Source organism: Sus scrofa, chromosome 2 (genome assembly GCF_000003025.6).
Source record: "Sus scrofa isolate TJ Tabasco breed Duroc chromosome 2, Sscrofa11.1, whole genome shotgun sequence".
NCBI classification, from domain to species: Eukaryota; Metazoa; Chordata; class Mammalia; order Artiodactyla; family Suidae; genus Sus; species Sus scrofa.
This window is the reverse complement of record NC_010444.4, coordinates 108959696-108973005: the sequence shown is the minus strand read 5'-3', so window position 1 is coordinate 108973005 and position 13310 is coordinate 108959696. Positions and strand designations below refer to the sequence as shown.

Genomic DNA, 13310 nt, shown 5'->3' with positions numbered 1-13310 from the left:
ATTAGATTCCACATAAAGTGATATCATATGGTATTTGTCTTTCTCTTTCTGACTCACTTCACTTAGAGTCTCTAGTTCCATCCATGTTTCTGCAAATGGCATTATTTTGTTCTTTTTTATGGCTAAATAGTATTCCACTGTGTATATATACCACACCTTCTTAATCCAATCATCTGTCGATGGACATTTAGGTTGTTTCCATGTCTTGGCTATTGTGAATAGTGCAACAATGAACATGTGGGTGCATTGTGGGGAGCCAAGGAGATGCAGGGACTTGAGGAAAGGACCTTGCCTGACGGCAAAAAAACCTGAAGGCAGGTTCCTAACCAAAGAAGAGAGCTCACCTGAGTGGTGCAAGCCAAAGGTGGGCTTCTGGTCAGGATAAAAGCCTGCCTATATGGTGAAAAACTGGGGGCAGGCTGAAGGCTGCCTGTGCAGTACAATCCAAGGGCAGACCTTAGATTACACAGCTCTCATGTTGATGTTGATGGGGAAGAGATTTGCACCAGAGAACATGGATTGTTTCCCAGGTGACCTAGTTTTTCCTGTTGTTTTACTTGCTATTCAGTTTTTCCTCAGTCTTTTCTGTTATTTGCTTATTATTCTTATTTTCCATTCTTATTTTCCTGTGGTGATTTGTGATTTAACAAAATTACAACAATAATATAAAAATTTCATCCTGATGGACTTTCCCCTATTCAAATCCAATTTAATTAAAAACACAGTGTTTATCTACTAACTGGTTATACTGTAAGCTTTAGAAGTTGGAATGTACTACAGACTTAGATAAAGTTAGACATATATTATTCATGGTCCAAGAAACCTAGCTATGAGAGTTGTCCTTGATTTTAGAAACTTTTAAGTGATAGCTAACTCAAATTGATCTTCTCATACTGTTCTCCTCCCATGGCGCTTTGAAGATAAGCACTAATCTAAAAACAAAACTTGTGAATGCCAAATCCTTATGTCTGTAGCCTTTTTATCTGTTAGCTAACCACAAGATGCTTTGTACTGTATCTTCTTATTTTCACATGATGTTTTGTACTCATGATGTTTGGTGCTTATTGATCTTAGTTTTAACATGTGACTACTGTACCATGTGGTCAGGAAGCATAATCTGGGAGTTAACCTTTAGAACCTGACCTTCGGGTGTACTTTTAACATTGTGGTGTAATTGAAAACTGTCTATATAAACAATCATCTATGCCAATAAAATTTGAGCAGTCCAGCACTCTGAGAAAGAGACAAAGAGGCTGTCTCCGTGTGCATTCGCCAACACTGTCCATCCCCGACAGGGTGTGCATCCCTGGCTGCTGGAGCTGGACTCCAGCAGTGCATGTGTCTTTTTCAAGGGAAGTTCTGTCTGGATATACGCCCAGGAGTGGGATTGCTGGGTCATATTGTAGTTCCATATATAGTTTTCTGAGGTACTTTCATACTGTTTTCCATAGTGGTCGTACCAATTTACATTCCCACCAACAGTGCAGGAGGGTTCCCTTTTCTCCATACCCTCTCCAGCATTTGTTATTTGTGGACTTATTAATGATGGCCATTCTGACTGGTGTGAGGTGGTACCTCATAGTAGTTTGGATTTGCCTTTCTCTAATAATCAGTGATGTTGAGCATTTTTTCATGTGCCTGTTGGCCATCTGTATAGCTTCTTTTAATATATCATTTTTACTTTTTTTTTTTTTGTCTTTTTAGGTCACACCTGTGGCATATTGAGGTTCCCAGGCTAAGAGCCAAATTGGAGCTGTAGCTGCTGGCCTATGCCACAGTTCACAGCAACACCAGATCCTTAACCCACTGAGTGAGGACAGAGGTCAAACTTGCATCCTCATGGATATTAGATTCATTTCCATTGAGCCACGATGGGAACACCCTAATATGTCATTTTTATACAGAACTATAATTTGGATGGATTCATACCATTATATATTATGCCTTATACTTTATACCAAGGTTGACTTCAGATATACTTATGACCTCAATTTTGTTTTCTTTTTATGGCTGTACCTGTGGCATATGGAAGTTTCCAGGACAGGGGTGGAATCAGAGCTGCAGCTGAGCTCCTACACCACAGCCATAGCTACACTGGATCTAAGCCACATATGTGACCCATATAGCAGCTTGTGGCAACGCCAGATCCTCAACTCACCGAGAAAGGTCAAGGATCAAACTCGCATCTTCACAGAGACAACATCAGGCCCTAAATCCACTGAGCCACAGTGAGAACTTCAGTGACCTCAATTTTTGATTCAAGAGTATAATGTCAATAAAAGAAATTATTGGAGAGTAACTATTAGTCATCAGAGAAACACAAATTAATTACAAGATGACACCTTAGATCCACCAGATTAGAACAAAATTAGAAATCAGATTATAGCTAGTTTAGAGGGTATGGCTCAGTGGCAGAGCATTTGGTTGCATATTATAGACAGCTTTGAGAAATGATAATCTTCATGTACTCCCGTTGGGCTACAGACATTTCAGAGAGCATTGGCAACAACCAGTGAAGTGCGGGTAGAGCCTTGTCCTACCAATTGCACTTCTGAGCATCTAAGCCCAAAAAAACTGCTGTGAAAACACGTGCAACAATGTTCATTGCAGTGTTATCTGTGGCAGGTAGTAGTTAGAGGCAGTCTGGATGACCATCATTACAGGAATGAGTAAGTAGACAATATGGATGCATACTCTAGGCTTCCATGCTTTCTTTGAAACAATGTACATTTAACCAGCACCATGGATAGATCCTTAAAAACCATGGTTTTGAATTTGAGGAAGGAAAAAAAAAAAAAAAAAAAGACAGTAAGAGAATGAAGTGTTAGTAAACTACCATTTATGTAAAATAAAAAGATGAACAAAAGAGAGTGCTCACAGTCCTATATCGAACAGGTTCTCTGAGTCCCTATTGTGGGGAGCAGAATGTTTGAGGATAATCAGGAATGGAAGGAAAAAATAATGTAAAATAAAAAACAGAAGAGGGCTGCACTCTAAAGACAATTGTATGCAATGACCCAAGTGTAAAAATGGGCTCTGCTGTCTGGACCTGAGTTCAAGAACAGCAGATGAAAGACTGCTTAGCTCCACCCAAGTTCTAAAATTTACGGGTGGTAGCAGTGAAGGAAGGCAGAACCAAAAACAAATCAGGATTACTGAGAGGCAGTGAATCTATTAGAAGCATATACATGACCAATAAACTAAAAAGAGGAGGGGAAAGGGAAAGAAATAATAGGAATAATTCAATTTTTATGCACTGCTTTAATGCTTGATTTTGTTAGCAAGCCTATAAATTGGTGAAAGTAAAATCCTATTAGTGATTTTAACAAAGTTTCAAATACATGGGAGTGAAACTGTACAGAGATATATAGCAATCAGAAAGACATCAGCAAGACTTTTAAGAAGTTTATGCAAAGAGGGAGTTCCCGTCGTGGCTCAGTGGTTAACGAATCTGACTAGGAACTATGAGGTTGTGGGTTCGATCCCTGGCCTTGCTCAGTGGGTTAAGGTTCCGGCGTTGCTGTGAGCTGTGGTGTAGGTGGCAGACGCAGCTCGGATCCTGCGTTGCTGTGGCTCTGGCGTAGGCTGGCAGCTACAGCTCTGATTAGACTCCTAGCCTGGGAAGTTCCACATGCCGCAGGAAACAGCCCTAGAAAAGGCAAAAAGACAAAAAAAAAAAAAAAAAAAAAAGGTTATGCAAAGAGATACAAGAGTCAAGTGGAAACACAGATTTGTAAACAAAACTTTTTATAGATACCTAGTAAATACATATTTCAAGACCTCTGCGTGTTACATGAATTTAACAAAAGGCTCTTTTTTTTTTTTTCACAATTATTGCTTTCTTCAGATAAGCTGGTGACTTCCTCTCCCAAAGAGAACCTCCAAAATCTTGTTTCTTATATATTTCTATATATTCCAGAAATACTTTCACCAATTTATAGGCTTGATAGATTTAGATACTCTATATATTTCTATATATTCCAGAAATACTTTCACCAATTTATAGGCTTGATAGATTTAGATACAGAAGCATCAGATCACTTTTCCCAAACACTTAAATCTTAAATCTAACTGTATATCAGCCTCAACCCAGAAACTCTTAAATACAGAATTCATGGTGGTGGCCTGTGCATGTGTAATTTTAATCAAGTTTCCCCGGTGGTCTTTCATAGCCAGCCCAGCATCAGTACACAGCCCAGCATTTTAGAGGCAAAAGTCTATCTTGTTATCTTCCAGTGCAGGAGTTATCATATCTCTCCAGACTAGCATTATGAAGAGGATGTGGGATTCCCCTGTGGTGCAGTAGGTTAAGGACCCAGCATTGTCAGTGCAGTGGCTCAGGTCGCTGCTGTGGCACAGGTTCAGTCCCTGGCTGGGGACATTCCACATGCCACAGGTGTGGCCACAAAAAATAAAAATTAAAAAATTAAAAAAATAAATAAAAGGTCAAGTTTTTCATAATTCTATTGAAATTATAATTCTATTCAAAAATACTAATCACACACACACTTAGACAAATTGCCACAATTTTGCTGATGGTAATACCAAAATAGGAGATTTAAGAAAGCATTCAATATCATACTGGGAATGACAAGAGCTCCATGTGAATTTTTATTTAATTCAGTCCCTCATACTTTCTAGTTTGGCTTTTATAGGGTTTGGTTACTCAAAGAATCAAATAGAACATTTAATCACCAAGGAAAAGTGATGAAAAGAAAAGAAAGGAAAACAATGAAGCTTAATCAACCTGCAAGTCCTTTGGATCTGTTAGGACTCCTTTGTTGCCCTAAGAGCAGGCTTTACTAAAAATAAGCACAGAAGTGCCTCTGGAGTCTGGGACCTCAAAGCTGAATGCAGTGCCAGCCCACTGCGCACCAGCCCTGGGGGACAGCACTTGTCTGGCACATTGCTTTTCCACGCCTGCGAGGGTGGTGGAGTTTGTCTGACAGCAGAGGTGTGACTGTGACACAGTTTAAGATTGGTGGCATAATAAGAAGACAGTGATCCAAGGGGAAAGTGTGAATTAGAAAAAGAAATCATTTTTCTCTCTCCTGTAGCTGTAAATAACTTTACCCACAAATCCTTACTTCCAAAACTATAGGCCAAAGTGCTAGGGAAGAAGAGCTTGCTGGAAAGCTTTTCTTTTTAAGGATATCATCAATAAAGAGCTGTATCTGCTAAAGACATGGGTTTTTCAAAGATTTTACCTCATGAAACAAACAGTTCTCTTAATGCTTTCACCTCAGGCCATTCGTCTTCCCATATCCTTCCTCCCACTCGTTCCCAAAAGCAAGGGAAACTTCTGGGGTGTTCCATAAGAAGAAGGCAATGATTATGTGTTTCATTTCTCCAGGGTGGGGAAATACTTAGAGAAAGGGGGGAAGAGTTGGAGAGACTAATGATTTTGAGGGTTTTTGGATTTTGTTTATTTTTTTTAGGGACACACCCATAACATATGGAAGTTTCCAGGCTATGGGTCAAATCAGAGTTATAGCTGCCAGCCTACACCATACAACCACAGCAATGCCAGATCCAAGCTCCATCTGCAACCTATATACCACAGCTCACGGCAATGCCGAATCCTTAACCTACTGTGTGAGGTCAGGGATAAAACTTATGTCCTCATGGATGTCAGTCAGATTTGTTTCTGCTGAGCCATGACAGGAACTCCTGATTTTGTTGTTGCAAAATATTTTGGATGAAAATGAAAGCATTACAGGGGAAACTAAATCAGAGCCAAGGAAAAAAAGAAGTGTGGTTGGTGACAAAGGCTCTATGCTCATAAGCAGAGCCGCCCAGCAACTGAGAGTTACCTGAGGACTTGCCACTTAAACTGTGGTCTAATATCACCTGAGAGCTCCTTACAAATACATAATCCCAGGCATCATCTCAGACTTACTGAATGAGGATTTGCGCTTTAATAACTCCTGGGTAATTCACATCTACATTTAGTTTGAGAAGCACTGGGCTAGAATATTTGCGCATTTTTAGGCTCTCAGTAAATTAAGAGATAAATAGTAACAGAACCTGAAAGGTTTAATTGTTTGTAGTTAATATTTATTTCTTTTAACACACACACACACTACAATAACTATATAAAGAATCTAATATGGAGATAATACCCAAAGTCTAATGTGTCTATAAATGTCAGGTCCTCCTGGTTTCTGATAGGATGTGCAAAGAGTATAAAACCACTGCCACCCAACAGCTGTTTGGAACTCAGCAACTCCCCATGCATCAGGATCATGTCCTAACTCTGAATGTGAGAAACTTCCCTTTAATATGTTGACACCATGGTGTAGCAAGACCATCTGTATTCCTGTCCCAGAGAGTATTTTTTGGTGAACCAAGTTATGTTTATGGCCAGCTGAAACTCAAGTTTAGCTTGATCAGTATCAGAGAAACCCATATGCAGTCTTTGTAAGCAACAGGAAAATGACCTCAAGGGGCAGCCCACTGCAGCAGTACATAAATAAGTTGGCAGATGTGTCAGCTATGCATATTAGTCCAGGAGAACAGTTCTTTGGGGACTAAAGTCCAAAGACAAAGACATTTGTGGGTTGCCGGTCAATCTGGAACATTTCTTTTAATTTTTCTGGATGTGTTTTTGACAGGAGCTTAAGGGCAGTTCAATAAATTAAAATGTATTTACATGGCAATGAAGAATTATCTTGACACAGAGAGTTATTTAATTACCAAGGTGCTTTGCGTGCTGCTAAAGTTAAGACTGTGTCAGCCTTTCTGGGACAAATCTTTATATTCAGGGCCATGTGGCTCAGCCAGGAATGATCCCCTGGGTTGGAGCTTGTCATTTATATAAGAGGAGTCTCCTCCCTGACCCCCATTTCCATAGACAGCTCTAAACAGATCAGTAATCTCAATGTCAGACATCATGATGAAGTCAGTGCTGCCAAGGCCAAATGTCCCCCTTCAGGGATCTGGCCTCAGTCTCAGAGGAATTGTAAATGAAGTCATACCCCATTTGCAGTCTTCAAAGCATGTCAGGGTTGCTGTCTGTCTGAGTGACATTCAGAGAATTTTCTTGAGGCATCAAGAGGTAGGCATATGATGAAAGTCTGTGTTCATGCTGGCAGTATCAAAGTTTAGTTGGTAAACAGTGACCTCATGTTATCAGGGATAGGGACAATTTTCCCAAGCCGTACACTGTATCATTTCTATAGGAAAGGGGGCACCACCGAAGTCTAGGCCCCAGGAAAATCCAGACACTCTAAGAAAGAGAGGACACATGCCTGGAATCTCAGGGTCAAATCCTTAGCACTAAGTTGGATGGGGGGGAAAAAAAGATAAACATTTGTGCCTCAACTCTCTTAGAATTTATGTATACTTCAAGGTCAAAGATTCTTAGTTGATTTTGATCAGAGACAATATTCGTGTCTTATATTAAGAGTGGTTTAGAACCTCCCTTTAGCTATCACAGGTCAAGCTAATTATCTTGAATGAAAGTGACACAGAAGAGAGAAATATCACCTTTCTTCCTTCTTTGGATGTAAAACAAAATATGTTAAAGATTTAGCTTGGTGTTATTACAGATAAAATGAGCATACTTGAGTTATCCATGATCAGAACCAACTAGGCCATGTGGCTGAATAGAAAGAGTTCTAACTCAGAAGTCAGGACACCTGGGTCTCACATCTGATTCAACCCTTTATGAGCTATGAGTACTCAGTGAAGTCACGTTACCTCCCCCGTTTTCACTTTCCTCTTCAACATGAGGGGTTGAATTACTAAAGAACTCTGATTCATTCCAGTTGCAGAATTCTATTTCATTCATTCCATTTATGGTAACTATAACCTCTTTTTCAGCCCTTTCTTCTGAAAAGCAACAATTCTTCCAGTTGATTGTAAGATTTTCAGCCACTAACTATGTCAAATTCATTTCTCTAGGTCCAGACATCTTGACTCTGGTGGTGGGATCTGACATCAGCCGCTGTCCCAATACCCCTTGGCCTACCTGCCGTGGCTACTTACATAAGAGGACTCACTCCGGGTTCATCAAGGGTTGGAGGAAGCGGTGGTTTGTGCTGAAGCATGACAGCTGCCTCCACTATTACAGACATAAGAAGGTAAACTAAGGGGAAAGGAAAGGGCTGGAGTGGGTAAGAACAATAAACCTTGGGAGATGCAGCAAGTCCGTTACCAAAGTATTGTCTTTATAAGGTACCATGTATGTTGTAGGATTCTAGAAACAGTTTTCTTTCCTATGACTTTTAAAGAACTCTTCCTTCTTCAGAGGTTCAGAGAATTGTAATTTATTTTCTCTGCTGCTGCATAAATCAATGCTGACATAAGTTTCTATCTCATTTACTCTTATTTTCAGATCCTCTGTGAAAACTTCCTTACCAAAGCCAAGGAAATAAGAACCAAGTTGTATATCTAGTACCCTAGAGAAATAATGTTGGGCTAAGGCAAAGCATAGCTAACATCTTGCCAGACCATGGGGCCTGAGCACTGTTTCCCAGGTTACAGGGATTGATGTTAGCAAGGCTTTTGAAGCAGAGCATCCCAGAAGCCACATGGAATACTTTGTTTCATTTCCCAGATTTCATTAGAGCTGTGATTTCTAAATATTGGTGAAAGTTGGAATCTTCTGGTGAATGTTCTCAAAATATGAGACCAGTCCTTTTCCTAGAAGTTTCTTATCAAGTCTGGGATGGGGCCTGGGCCTATGCACCTAGAGAAAGCACTCCAGGTGATTCTTGTGTGCAGTTCAGACAATCAATCTGAAGGCTATGTCTTGTCAGCAGAAGTACTTTCTTAGTCCAATACAATACAGTATTTAGTTTTTTTTAAAAAAAAAATCATATTCAAACACCGTAAATATCAGATTTTACATAGAAATCCCAATTTCAAACTTCTCATGAAAAATCCTCTAGCAGCAGTTGGTAGGAGCTGAGTCATGACTCCTTCCTTTAGGAAGCATAAGAGCTGTCCAGTTCAAAACAAAGTCCACTACCTCCTGTGTCCTCTGCCTGTTGGCTTCTCTCCAAACTGCCTGTGACCCATCTCTAATAAGTGTGGAAAACAAGAATTTGGGTTATTTACCTTATTCATGACACAATCTTATTTGTCTTATCTTTATTTTATATTGCCCCGGTTTCTGAATTTTAAGCTTTTTTATGTATGTATTTTATATTTTTAATATATATATATCAATAAACAAATATATTTTTTAAATGAGGAGTAATTTTGCATATTGACTCATTGTGAAGACTCCGTATTCCTAGACTGTGAATTACATTTGTGACATAGACCAGGAGGTGCCTGCCTTTCATAGCAATGTAAGCCATACAGCTACTCTGAAAAAACTTTGTCTCCCTCCAGTGCAGGAAAATAGGATTCTCTGTAATCAGGATGAGAAATGATGGTCTATCCTTGTTTTCTGTATTTGAGTAATAAAGTGGAACAGACAAAAAGGTTCCAACCTGGGTATGCTTCAGAAACCCCTGAAGAGTTTTCCAAAGTACACATCCCCCTGAGTAGGGTCCTAGAAACTGTATGTTCTCTTGCGAGTTTTCAAGGTAATTCTGGAAGAACTGATTTGTAACCTAGATGAGTCCTGAAGCAAAGATTATTCTTACCTCAGTCAGAAGACAAAAATAAAGACAATAAGGCAAGCTTACCAAATTTTCTTTCATGGAATAGACAGTTCTTTACCCTGAAATTGTGTCCTTCCTACCTCTCAGTGATTTTTTTTATCCTCTTGTGAAAGAGTGACAGTAGTGGTTACTAGTTTTTCTTTAATGGCCTTCCTCAGCAAAACAAACATATAAAGAAACCTTATGTTGAGCATCCCAAATTTTAAAATTCCTGGTTCTTGAAATTCAGAATATTTCCTGAAGGAGTGTCTTTAAGTGTGGGCTTGCCAGGGGGCAATCATGGAAGTGGTGCTGCCTCCAGATGTTGTATTTGGCTTGCACGACGTTTTCATAAATTTTAAAATGAAATGCATTCAGGTGAAGCACGTGCTGTCCAATCTGCCATAACCCCTACTATTCCTTATTTCCTTATACTGAAGCCAGTCATTTAAATAACTCAGGAGGCCCTGTAGGGACTTCAGTGTATGAATCTGGGGGTAGAATTTAGGTGAAAATTTTGAAATGTGGTAGTAGAGTGATTAAAATTAAAGTGGATTAAAAAAAAACTGTTTCTAGTCCTCTTGGAAAAGAAATGTGTATTTTTAGTAAGTATGGACACAGCTAAGAAAAAACCATCCTGAGTGACTGCAGTTGGTGAGCACCACTGCCACAACAGGTTTTACATGGAGACAGTAGAATATAAAAATACAGCTTTGTTTATAAAGAGCCAAAATCTGATCCCTTGTAGTACTACAAATTCCAGAATATTAGTTTTGATCTTTAGAAGAGATAGCAATGACAGAGGGTCATAATAAAAACAATAAATTAGGAGTTCCCGTCGTGGCGCAGTGGTTAACGAATCTGACTAGGAACCATGAGGTTGCGGGTTCGGTCCCTGCCGTTGCTCAGTGGGTTAACGATCCGGCGTTGCCGTTAGCTGTGGTGTAGGTTGCAGACGCAGCTTGGATCCCGCGTTGCTGTGGCTCTGGCATAGGCTGGTGGCTACAGCTCCGATTAGACCCCTAGCCTGGGAACCTCCACATGCCGAGGGAGCGGCCCAAAGAAATCGCAAAAAAAAAAAGACAAAAAAAAAAAAAAGAAGAATAAATTAGCCAAAAATGAACTCAGTTATACAGTACTCACTTATAAAACAAATACTTACTGAGTGCTTTTTATGAGCCAGGCATTATACTAAGCACTGGGAATCAAAACAAAAACAAAAACAAACCAGACATGGTATCTGCCTCTTTATACTTATAATTCCATAGAAGAGACTGATGTTAAGAAATAGATTCACAAATAAATATGCAATTGTGATTGGCACTATAAGTAAAATTATGGGGTGGGAAAAGAGAATTGTAGCAATCTGGATCCTACTCAAGAGATACAATCACACAGCAATATAAACAAGTTATGTTTAATGTAACTATTAAATTATGATAAAAGATGGAGTTCTCATTGAGGCTCAGCAGAAACGAAGCTGACTAGCATCCATGAGGATGCAGGTTCAATCCCTGACCTCACTCAGTGAGTTAAGGATCTGGCATTGCTGTGAGCTGCGGGGTAGGTCACAAACGTGGCTTGGATCTGGCATTGCTGTGGTGCAGACCAGAGGCTACAGCTCCAATTCAACCCCTAGCCTGAGAACCTCCATATGCTGTGGGTGCAGCCCTAAAAGAGAAAAAAACAAAACAAAAAAATACATTATGATAAAAGAATAACTATAACTCTATATGCTCCTAAGGGAGAGTATCCAAGGAAGACAAACTTAGGAGGATCCCTCTCCAAGGCTGGGGATTCCTATCTCTTTAGGAAACGTAGTTGAATCCACTAGATGTCAGAGCAGCTCACTGGTTTGCTGGCCCAGAGCTATTATGCAGTCAGAGGGCAAAGAGGAAGCAACCTTTTGGAGCACAGATGGAACAGGTAAATTGAAGATGGTAGCTGGTGCATGACTGGGGTGCATGCCATTGTGGCAGGAAGCCTGAAGTATGAGGTAACCCCGTTGAAGAGACTGTCTGGAGGGTGGTGATGTCGGGAAGATTGAAAGAGACAAAGCTATGGAGAGGGGAAGTAAGTAGAGGGAATCAGGGCACCAGAGTGGGAAGAACACCTGGGGCATAGGACATCCATTAAGGGGAGGGTCACAGGAAGGTTATTGCCAGGCCACACTGGGGCTGCAAGGTCTCCAGGGACAGTGTGTTTTGGGTGGATGGCTAAGATAGAACACCCCCAGATGTCCACATTCACACTGAAACATCACCCCTTCCTCCTGCAATGTTCCCAGAGCGCCCTCTACTGAGAAAACAACATGCTTGCTGTAAAAGAGAACTATAGAAAGGAATTCCATCCGCTATGGCAGAGCCAATATTGAGGGGTAAATTTGGACCTGAGAAGTATAAATTCTCAGCTAGCACAAGAGTAAACTGAAGGGTTTAGGAGAGATTAAGAGGAAGGGGAGCATGTAACAAATTCCTCTTTGAGGATGTAATATTTTAGCTGAGGCCTGAGGACTGAATAAAAGCTAGCCACAAGAGGGCTGGGATGAGCTTTCTCCAGACAAAAGCAACAGTATGTATAAAGTCCCTGAGCTGGAAAAAAAAAAAGTTTGGCAATTTTGAGGAACTCTGAGAAAGCCCAGAGAGGCTGTAGAGTAGGAAAAGGGAGGGCAGGGAAGGCAAGAGATTAGGCCAAAGAGGTAGGCAGGAGGCTGAGTCAATGACAGGGATATTTGGATGTTCTTCTAACTACAATAGAAAGCCACCAAAATTCTGTTAGGCAAGGGAATTTTCAAAGATCATTCTGAATGTTCTGTGGAGGATATATTGGGGAGGTGGTGGGAAGAATGGAATGGAAATACTATTTAGGAAGCTAGCACCACAGTCAAAGCAAGAGGAGCGTCTAAGTCAAGTAACTCTTGACCAGGTAGGAGTAATGAAGCATAGAGATCTCTAGAAATACCTAAAAGCTAAAATCAAAAGGATTCAGTGATGGATTAAATGTGGCAGAGAAAGGATCGATAAGGGACAATCAAGGATGACTTTGAAGTTTCTGACCAAAGTAACTGGTTGGATAAGGTATCATTTACTGAAAAAGGAACAGTTTACAAGGATAAGGTGAGATCAGTAGTTCAATTTGAACTACATTTAGAGTATGTATATACTATATGTTATAATATATGATATGTATTTAAAGCCATGGAAATTAATAAGTTGCTAAGGGGGAGAATATAAAGTGAGGTGAAAAGAGAGCCATCGACTTTAACCCTCAGAGTGGACAGAGTAGGAGGAAATAGAAAAGAAGAGAGACTGAAAGGGGTGGCCAAAGACGCAGAAACAAAACCCAATAAAATGTGTGTCACGGAGCCAAGAACGAAAATAAGTTTCAAGAAGGAGGATTTCCTGGTGTTTCCTGGTATTGCTAAAAGGCCACACTATGATGATGACTAGAAGCATCTACTGGGTTGGCATTATGCAAGCCCTTGGAAACTCTGGCAAGAGAAGTCTGGGTAATATAGAATGAGCTGAGAAAGAAACAATTCATTATGTTAATTAGAAAAGAGTAAACAGCACTTGCAGACCAGTCTATTGAAAATCTTGCCTATGAAAGACACTAGAGAAATAGTGTGATAACTGAAGAGTATTTAGTCCATTTATAGTTAATTTAATTACTGATGTAATCTATTTAATTTTTGCTTTCATTTTGTCTCTAGTC

At 40.0% G+C, this 13310-nt stretch overlaps 1 protein-coding gene across 1 annotated transcript in view; it reads left to right on the top strand.

Moving 5' to 3' along the window:
* The window catches only part of LOC102165335, a 77852-nt gene extending 67383 nt beyond the window's left edge, over positions 1-10469 (top strand). The window contains exon 7 of the mRNA XM_021084589.1: positions 7906-10469. Within this exon, the coding sequence (XP_020940248.1) occupies positions 7906-8093 (188 nt within the window). The 3' untranslated portion in view covers positions 8094-10469. The remainder of the gene's footprint in view (positions 1-7905) is intronic.